The 9,312-nt window shown below is 49.3% G+C and overlaps 5 protein-coding genes and 1 non-coding gene across 6 annotated transcripts; 2 read left to right on the top strand and 4 right to left on the bottom strand.

The window, feature by feature from the left end:
* Positions 1-2,304: 2,304 nt before the first annotated feature.
* H257_18592 (hypothetical protein) lies at positions 2,305-3,090 on the bottom strand (the record flags this gene model as incomplete). The annotated part of the gene is made up of 3 exons (XM_009847685.1): positions 2,305-2,535; positions 2,591-2,922; positions 3,029-3,090. Coding segments are annotated over 3 exons (624 nt in total), but the record flags the coding sequence as incomplete, so codon positions are not given.
* A 1,410-nt stretch (positions 3,091-4,500) lies between these two features.
* On the bottom strand, positions 4,501-5,028 carry H257_18591 (hypothetical protein; the record flags this gene model as incomplete). Its single annotated transcript, XM_009847684.1, has 1 exon — positions 4,501-5,028. The coding sequence occupies one exon, from the start codon at positions 5,026-5,028 to the stop codon at positions 4,501-4,503; it is 528 nt and encodes a 175-aa protein (XP_009845986.1).
* Positions 5,029-5,278: 250 nt separating this feature from the next.
* Positions 5,279-5,959, top strand: H257_18590 (hypothetical protein; the record flags this gene model as incomplete). The annotated part of the gene is made up of 3 exons (XM_009847683.1): positions 5,279-5,577; positions 5,624-5,754; positions 5,820-5,959. 3 exons carry the CDS (start codon positions 5,279-5,281, stop codon positions 5,957-5,959), a joined length of 570 nt encoding a protein of 189 aa, XP_009845985.1.
* Positions 5,960-6,175: 216 nt separating this feature from the next.
* Positions 6,176-6,256, bottom strand: H257_18589. Its single transcript has one exon. It is a non-coding gene; the product is annotated as a tRNA-Ser (tRNA).
* Positions 6,257-7,581: 1,325 nt separating this feature from the next.
* Positions 7,582-8,974, top strand: H257_18587 (hypoxanthine phosphoribosyltransferase). Its single transcript, XM_009847681.1, has 4 exons — positions 7,582-7,626; positions 7,674-7,748; positions 7,815-8,145; positions 8,202-8,974. Exons 1-4 carry the CDS (start codon positions 7,609-7,611, stop codon positions 8,441-8,443), a joined length of 666 nt encoding a protein of 221 aa, XP_009845983.1. The 5' UTR covers positions 7,582-7,608; the 3' UTR covers positions 8,444-8,974.
* On the bottom strand, positions 8,422-8,948 carry H257_18588 (hypothetical protein). The gene has a single exon (XM_009847682.1). The coding sequence runs from the start codon at positions 8,939-8,941 to the stop codon at positions 8,558-8,560; it is 384 nt and encodes a 127-aa protein (XP_009845984.1). The 5' UTR covers positions 8,942-8,948; the 3' UTR covers positions 8,422-8,557.
* Positions 8,975-9,312: the final 338 nt, after the last annotated feature.

Raw genomic sequence — 9,312 nt, 5'->3', positions numbered from 1 at the left:
GATGGGATTTGAATACCTCATCACTTAAATTGAGCTTAAACCACACAAGGCGACATCAGCCATGAGTAGTCTATTGGGGAAATGCTATTAAAAGTAAGCTTACACCACACAAGGCGGCAGCAGCCATGAGTAAGTAGCATATCGGGGAAATATAATTAATGTCGCTAGGCTTAGTGACAGTGATATACACGAACGACGAAAGTATACTTCGACAAATACAAATGTTCCTTATAATTCGGAGCATCAATCTACACAAGCAACTACTTGCCCCCTCCAACTTTTGTATTTAATTTTCAGTGAGCTACGCGTAGACTTCAGTTGGTTGTCGGGGTTCCGGTAATATCGTTTCGAAGAATACCGGTATATATTTGATGGGCACAATCGGATTCGACATCGCTTACACTATGCAAGGCAGCAATGGCGTACAATTCAATCAATGTGGAGGTGATTGAAGCTCTTGAGTTGGGCTCTTTGAGTTCGAAATAAAATTAGTGTGATTCTACATTCAGTGTTGGATTAAATGTAAGCTTATAGTCGTCGACGAAGGTCTTAGTGTAGGGCTGCGCAACTACTATTCATCACACAAACTCAAATATTCTGTTAATGTATTTCAAAGCACAAATCAATACGTCACACAACAGCCCCCCGCCCGCCCGTACAAATATGTCGTTGGGATTGGGACTGTGTTCAGTTGGTAAAATGTTTTACTTCCTCTGTTCCAGGTTACTGCCGACATTTACTTTGAATTGACACAGACAATCGAGCCCTCTCTCAATTTGGGTGAATTATACTTTGTTTGAAAGGGAATTGCATGAATTTTCGCAAAAGATTGGTTTATAATCAGCGCTTAAAGAAATTGTAAGCCAATGAAATGTCATAAATGTTCGATATTGATAGAAATTGAAGAATTACAGCCAATGAAATGCAAATGTCGCCAGTAACTTGGAACATGCGAATTTTGAAATGTCGGCAGTAACATGGAACAGAGGAAGTATATACTACGTAGTAGTTGGTGATGTGTGGCATAATGTCGGTCGGGCGTAGGAAGATTTGCTTTGTGTTAGGTGATTTATGGATGAGGAAGTGAATACATACAATCTCCATAGCACTTTGCAAATTACACTGTGGTAGTCTCGATGTCAATTCTCCGGAGATCGTAACCTCGAAACCTTGTTAACTTTGGGGATGAAGACAACAATATAGTGACTTCAAAAAATCCCAGCTTTAATAAGAATATGATGCAATGCTGTGAGATTTCAGGTTGATTTGCTGTGTATTTGCGCTATGAATACCATCTTCGCGCCCCCTCGTAGTACAGTCTAGAATTCAATCTAGTCATGGTGGAAGGACTTTGAACAGTAACATAAGACAAATAAGGGCGGGGCAACTAGCATTCAATCCATCCCAAGTAACATTACACCTCAAATCAGTACCATATTACCACCGTGTACCAGCTCCCTTCAATAGTCCCTACATGTACTGCAGCTTTTTCACTTATTGAGCGATAATTTTCGTTTAGAATTTCGTAAAGTGCTCAATTATGACTATCGTATATCGCTAGTAAACACATACACCTTACTGTCGGTGGAACGGGAGGTCATCAAGGCTTCAAACTATAAATTTTCAACTATCAAACGTTTGAAAATCAAGTGAAGCATAATTTTCGGGAAATAATCTCAAGTGGCCATGATCAAAACTACAAATGCTACGACAATCTAACCCTCAAATAATGCAAGCCATGTTTTTATTGGAGCAGCTCGTTCCATGAACTACTGTACTACTAGTAACTAGTATTGCCGCAGTGCTGAGCACTCAGGAAATCACCGCAATACATAAATTTGTCATATTCTCATGCATAATCAAATACTATACGTATAGTAGCAAACAATGACTCTTGACCATTCGCAACGTGGAACAATGCTCATCAATGAGAAATGACGCCGTTGATTCAACACATCGAAATGACAAATTAATAAGGTCACATCAAGCTATTCACAGTTCCGTCGAAGTTAAAAGTGGCTAACCATTCTGACGGCCATTGTGGTTCGATGAATATATTCCACTGTTGACCCAGTCGCTGCAATTAATCCGCTTCTTTCAAACGAGTCTTATTGACATTTGTTGTTGAACCACCTGTGTTTGATTCGCTCTTGATCTTAAAGTGGTCTTACAGTTAAATTGAAGATGTACGTTATACTGGTATGTATATATTATCTCCATATGGTTGTGTTGTTTGGAATGTTAAACGACCTCCACGGGTGTTTGAAGACATGGCATAGTCGTTGGACGAGGGTGATGTAGTACCAGGGAATACATGATGTTGCCTGCCACAGCATAAACATCCTGTGGCGGCAAACAAAATGGTAAACCCGATCGCGCGAGGCCATACGTGGCACTCTATGGTGGCGTTTTGCAAGGCAGAGGCCCTTTCCAAAGTAGAGAATCGCGATTGCAGCACCGAGTTGGACACTTCGTCGGCCAAGACAAGGCCGAGGAGGTAGCAGTCGTGCCTCCACGTCATAACCGTAGCAACGTCTACATACACATTGGCTTGATTAGTAGAAGAAGCAAGTGAAAACATCCTACGTACCAGCGACTATAGCCACAAGGAACAGAGCCAACGAGCCGCTCCACACCAGGGCGGCTACATATCCAGTTCGATTCTTGAGCAGTATTGCATTGGCGAGACATGAAGTGCGGGCCAAGAGGTGCAGCAGAGTGTTCTTGCTCGACCAGCCACCTATCATGCGATGCGTTTTCAAGTACACATGCACCACGAAGAAGTGGTCGCATCGTAATGGAAGACTTCTACCACGATCGGTGACGAGTTTAAGGCGGTCGGCAGCGGGAGTCGGACTTGCACCACTGGGACGCCGTCTGAAAATCGGACATGGCTTTGCCCTTGACGCGTGCAATTCCACTCTATACGAGTGTGACGTTGTGACCTGCACGTCGTGGTAGATGTGGTACGTCGAGACAATGTGTTGGCTGGTACTAGTATGTTGGTCGGCATGTGGACGCAGAGGACCGAGGGTCTTGTTCGTTGCAGGCAGCAACCAGCGTGACCACCGACACGATCACGCAGATCATGAGATAGCGCTTAAACCCTTCATCGTTTGGCCTGTCCGCGTAAGCCAGACGCTGCTTCCATTGCCTCGAGAGTCGGTTATGATGCATACTGGCAGGTTCAATCATTATTTAACCGGATACGGATAGCAGTAGCAATCGGATCCGGATATTAGAGTTCCCGGTCCAGTTCATTTCCGAACCATCGGTTCAGGTGACCATGGAATCAAGACAACACAACACACAAATCAACAATGACAATGAGCCTTCGCCGTCGTCCAAGCGACGCAAGACGATGCCCAACACGAGCTTCATATGGAAGCACTTCCAGCGCAGTGAAGACAAGAGCTCTATCGCATGTGTCCACTGCCTTCCCATGGGAGCCACGGTGTTCGCGTACTCGGGTGGGACGTCCACCATGACGCGGCACTTGCGTCGGAAACATGGCATCTTCGCACCAGGCAAGTCCGAGCAAGACTACGAGCGTCCGTCTTCCACCGTGCCATCCTTCACCACCGCGATGCTGACCTCTTTCTTCGACAAATCCGACGAAGGAGGCGGCGGTGAACCCTATCGTCCTCCCAAATGTGCTGGTCATAATAATGTCATGGCCTATACCTCCCGGTATCTCAAGCTCCAGCACACGCGCCACACGATGCAATGGATTCAATTCGCAACGACGCAGTACACATCCCTTCATCTCGACGCCGACTTGCACACGGTGCTACGGAAAGGTGCGAATCTTCTTACATTTTTGATGGCATGATTAAGGAGGTACTGCTGCTGTGCAGGCAACGGGTCGTTCCAGCCGCTTCAAGGACCCCCATTAGTCGCGGCATTGATGGACCTCATGCAAGGCCAGCGCACTGCGCTACGGGAATACATGGACGCGGTTCGTCCGCCAGTGTCATTGTCCGTGGAAGCTTGGCCTTCGGCCTCGCAATGTCTCGTCCACGTTGTCACAGCGCACTGGATCACCGACGACTTTCAACTCCGTGAATGTGTGTTGGACACCATGCTGCTTCCAGCGGCTGACGCCCAAAACGGCGACGACTTCTCATTGGTCGTGACGTGGCTGCTCTCGACAGTCGAGCAATGGAACCTACTCACCGTCGATTCCATCACGGTCAAGCCTTCGTGGAGCTCGTCCGCGTTGGCTCTTGCGTTTCCAAACGCAAACATTGTCCCCTGCCTGGTGCACCAGGTGGATTCTGTCATGCAGACAGTGTTGAGTGTGTATTCGTCGCTGCTGATCAAAGCTCGCCGCCTCGTCTTGGCCGCCGCTCCGCTGAATGTACCTCTTCATTTGGATCATTCGACGCACTGGTCGTCGTCCCTGTCGATGGTGCAGCAGCCATCCATCCTCACCCACCCATCGTGGACCCCAGACGAAGCCCAGCGCCTGCACCAGCTCATATCGATCCTAGCGCCTGTTCACTCGTTGCTTGAGCAAATCGCCAACACCTCCGACGACCCCAATATTGGGCCATGTCCTCCTCTCGCGTCCCTGGCGTTTGGACTGTTGCATGGGGTCGTGAAACTCCTCCAGGACAAACCCCACGCGTCCGCCTTTGTCCCACTGCTCCAGGCGACGCTACAGTCGTCACCCATGCGACGGGTATGTGCGTTGGATCCCCGGTTTAAATCCCTTCCGTTTCTGTCCCCATCGGAAAAGCAAGACACGCTGGACACGCTCCAACGAGCCATCTCGTCCAAACGGGGAGTTGGGGTGTTGGTGCCGCCATCGCCATCGCCGGCTGCTTCGTCCCATACCCCAGCGGTGCCGCCTCCGACGTCGTCGTGGACGGAGCTGTACCCGTTTGAAGACACCCAACCCACGGGAGACTTAAAAATGTACTTGGACGCGGCCGCCCACGACCTGGTCGACCCGCTCGCGTGGTGGAAAGTGCATCGGCATGTGTATCCTGACTTGGCCAAGGTAGCTCGCAAGTTGTTAAGCATGCGTCCGTGCGCCGGTGTGGCGGCCGAAGTGCTGACAACGCCCGACGTCCTCGGGCGAAAGCAAGCGATACCCACTGGCCTAATTGCCGCCTACATGTTTGTGCGAAGCGCACTACGTGTGCCGGAATTAGCAGTCTTGCCTGAGAAATAACCTTAAGTTACTGCTACGTTGAGCTATTCTTAGCTTTTGTCTATATTTAGCTAGAGTGCCTGTGGTGAACGTTGACAACAAGGAGATTTGAGGACCAATATGTTGCGCCGGCCGATTGCGGTAGTAGCCCAAGGTAGTGGCGGAAGTAGTCGATGGGACAAGGAAGCGTCCGAGTTCTGGAAGCAAATGCCGTCCAAAGAGAAGCCGGCCACGTCCCGCGGTGGCCGAGCATACGTGGCAGCCGGAGTGACGTTGCTGGCGGGGATCGGATGGTGGTGCGTCGGGACCTTCGGGGCGACGCCCGCATTGTCCACGGAGGACAACGTCCGAGCGAACTGTACTACGTTGGCGGTGCAATCCAAGTGGCATCAAGACATGTGCCAGAAAGTCTGCCCCAAGTACGAATGACGAGATTGTTCAAGGATGTGTGACGTTGGGTTGTAGCAACGAGTTCAACGAAGCTTGCATGAGTGGGTGCTACTTCGGTACGCTGACCATCACCAAAGGCGTGTGCGCAAATCGAACCCTCGACGCTCCGCTGTGGACGTCGTGCGAGTTTCAAGTGGATTGCGCCGGTACGTCGTAGTTCGTTCGAACTCAGTATTGTGGAATAATGACTCATTGGTTTGGGGCGGCGAAGGGGCGTGCGTGGAATACGCGTCGGTGCGGCCGATTCCGGCCAAGCGGAACGCATGCGAAGGGGGATGCAACTCAGTTGTGCCATCAGCATGCAAACGAGCGGTGGACATCTTCGATCGGGCTGTCAAGGGCAACAAGTGACCAAGAAACATGCAGTGTTTTGGTTAACCGAACATGCCTTGAGTTACAATATTGTATGGCACCGCGTCGCTGTTTGAGTAAAAACATAATTAAGGCTATCGCTTGGTCCTAGTCATGCCAACTTGTCCTGATTCCGGATGGTACCATGAGAAATTGTGAAGCGATCGTTAAAAAGTACGGAGTAGTACTCAAAGTATGACAAAATGAAAAAAGAATCGACAGCTGTGAGGTTTGAACTCACGCGGGTTACCCCAACAGATTTCAAGTCTGTCGCCTTAACCACTCGGCCAAGCTGTCTGGACGTTCCATATGGTCCATAGTTTATTAATAAAGCTACTATTGTAATTGCTATATTTGCACATGCTTCAAGTGCCTCAACCCTTCAACAACCCAAGGGTTTGCTCAATGAATACTGCTACATAATACATACCATACTAGTAGTAGGTAAGGTCCCTACTCCTTGCGGCCAAGGAGTGGGGTATGCTTGGGCTTGTTTAAACTTACGGTGTCTTCATGATCTTCCACTTGAACAAAGTACTCCGGAGTACTGTACTGACATGTGAGTATTAATATCATACAGTAATTCGAAGTAGTATTAATCCTACTCATACTACTATAAAGAATAGTACGACGTAGTAATAGGGAGATTTCGGAGATGAGTATTTACCTTTATCCTTAAAATAACCTCTGAAGCTTTATAGGGTTGTGGAAAACTCCGGAACTTAGTACCAGAATCCATGTTCGAATCCTCGACCATGATTGGCCAGATCTGTTGACTTGTAATTGGCCAGATCTGGTGACTTGTGATTGGCCAAATCTGTTGACTTGGTGCAACGCTTTTCTCTTCTTGGCACTTCGAATGGAGCGTGGACGATGACCCACATGAAGTGGAGGTCAATCAGAGGCGCGGTGGGAGCGAACAAGTTAATGATATCCTCCATCGTTATGCATAGTGACGTAGAATCATCACATGTATACACTTGTAGGAACTACGAAAAGCAACTTAGGCGGCGCCCGACGCCGCAGCTTAGTCAGCCGCGCCTAGCAGTACATCCGACCGGAGTTGTACCAGCGGCTATCAACGATATCTTAAAAGCACCAGATAAGTACTAGTATAGACGCACTCATCTGCAGCTGGCGCTTTGTCGAGGCGTGCTACTTTAGGTGCAAGCCACTCCTTGCCTTCGTAGCTACGCATTTCCGAACGTCGTACAGATACTAGTAGTAGAACAACTAAACTAACACAATAACGTTATGAGTCTCAATGAATTCAATGCTTCGTATGCCTCTGTCATCCCTACTAGCCACAACGCTTCAACGGCGAATGACCCATGGGACGACTTCACAGTGACCTCGCCGATCATCCACGAAGTCCACGAATTTGACTCCATCTAGTCTACGGATAGGGAAAACTTGTTATCACCGAAATCGTCGATATAAAATCCCTCGCTTTTACTACTACTTTGCTTTCAATTTTTACGGAAAAAGAAAAGGAGAAGTCATCTCTGAAATCTGCCTAATGTACAGTATTAATAGTACTGTGATAGCCCTTTCCCTAGTACCAGAAATCCACCAATCCAAACGCGAGAAACAAGAATCTGGATGGCCTTCCATCCGTGAATCTTCATTTCACAGAGTCAATCGTGAACATGGCGTTTCCTGTTGTGGTACGTTCGCGACTTACTCGGATAGTCGTGGCTCATATCATGTGTAGCGAAAGGAACCCATCTACCTGGCCGACGATGCAGTCTACTCCAAGGACCACTTCCTGGTCCCAAATCACTACGTAGTACGTCGCAATCTCCACTGCTCTATCTTGTATGATCTCCTCAAAGCATGCATTGGTGGTGGATAGAACTACGTGGAAAGCGTGTTGATCCCGCAAGGGTTGATTAGCGACCGTGTAGAGAAGCTGGCCCAGGACATTCGTGCTGCGTACGAGGGCCAAACGATCCACTTGTTGTGCGTGTTGAAGGGCGGCAGTGCGTTCTTCCACGCTTTGATCGACAAGCTCCGTCTGTTCCACAAATACAACACGTGCGACTACGTGCCGTTCACGTTTGACTTCATCAAAGTCAAGTCGTACGACGGGTTGCATTCCACCGGCAATGTTCAAGTGAGCGGTGCCGACTTGACCAAGTTCAAGGGCAAACATCTGCTGCTCGTCGAAGACATCATCGACACAGGTAGGAACGAGACAGGTGGTCGCCCATGGCGTGGCTCACGGCACCATCATTTGTAGGCAAGACCATGGCCAAGCTGGTGCCGTACCTCCAAGAGTCCGACCCAGCGAGTGTCAAGGTGGCCAGCCTGCTGGAGAAGCGCAACGTCGAGTCCTGCGGCTTCCTCGGGGACTTTGTCGGGTTCTCCATCCCCGACAAGTTTGTCATTGGCTGCTGCTTGGACTACAACGAGATCTTCCGAGATTTGGACCACATTTGCATCATCAACGACGCTGGGATTGCGAAATGGGCGAACTATTAAAGACCTTCCGCATCATCTATAATAGCCTAGTTAGCGTGCAACTACCTAACTTTACATGCAATCGAGCACTTTGGGTGGTGGTCAATTCGTTCTATATGGGATTCGTAGCTGGCGTTATGGCGACGAGGTCGGCTTGAACTGCGCTGGTGTCCACGTCTTCACCGTAAGCCCATGCATACCACCGATCTCTTCCTTGATCACCTCGTTCACCAACCGATGCTGTGCCACCCGCGACTTGCCCTCGAACGCCGCCGACACCACCTCGATCTTGTACATGGAGCCGCAACCGCCGGAAATGTCATCCACTTGGACGTGGGTGGCATCAAGGGCCTTCAGAAGCGACATACGCATAGCATCTTCCGCCGTCGTCGCAAAGGAACGGACGGCTGCGAGAGTTGGGACACGACCAACAACAGCACGGCGCAACATCATGTAAACGAACCAATTCGGGGTGGGTGAACGGAACACTGCCTGGATGTTGGGTGCGCCACTGTGCATTATCCGGATCGCATGGATGCACGTGGAAGACTGAGATAAACATGATACTAGTAAGATATAGGCTGTATTACTAGTATTAACCCGGACGTGTGGACTGGCCTGCGATTCGCAGGTTGGTGGCTAAGCCAATGAAACACACGAATAGTACGATAAAGCCAGTATATTTTGGCCAATGAAACTTCCTTATTCTGAACATCAAGCACGGCATCCACTTTGGCTGTTTGCGACGGCGCGGGCACGGCACCGGCTTTGGACGACGCCGCAGATGTCTCGGGCACGGTACCAGCTATGGGTGACGCCGCCGATGTCGCATCTTCAAGTACGACGGCATCATGCACAATGATAGGTATGTCCCATCCTCCGTTGCGGGT

This window comes from Aphanomyces astaci (genome assembly GCF_000520075.1).
Source record: "Aphanomyces astaci strain APO3 unplaced genomic scaffold supercont1.182, whole genome shotgun sequence".
NCBI lineage: Eukaryota > Oomycota > Saprolegniomycetes > Saprolegniales > Verrucalvaceae > Aphanomyces > Aphanomyces astaci.
The sequence above is the reverse complement of the archived record's forward strand: the minus strand, read 5'-3'. Positions and strand labels throughout refer to the sequence as shown.

Coding starts and splice junctions, on each gene's coding strand:
- H257_18587 (XM_009847681.1), top strand. Junction 7,749..7,814: donor TGGTCCCAAATCACTACGTA/GTACGTCGCAAT, acceptor GGTGGTGGATAG/AACTACGTGGAAAGCGTGTT. Junction 8,146..8,201: donor CGAAGACATCATCGACACAG/GTAGGAACGAGA, acceptor CATCATTTGTAG/GCAAGACCATGGCCAAGCTG.
- H257_18588 (XM_009847682.1), bottom strand. CDS start 8,941: ATGCACAGTGGCGCACCCAACATCCAGGCAGTGTTCCGTTCACCCACC.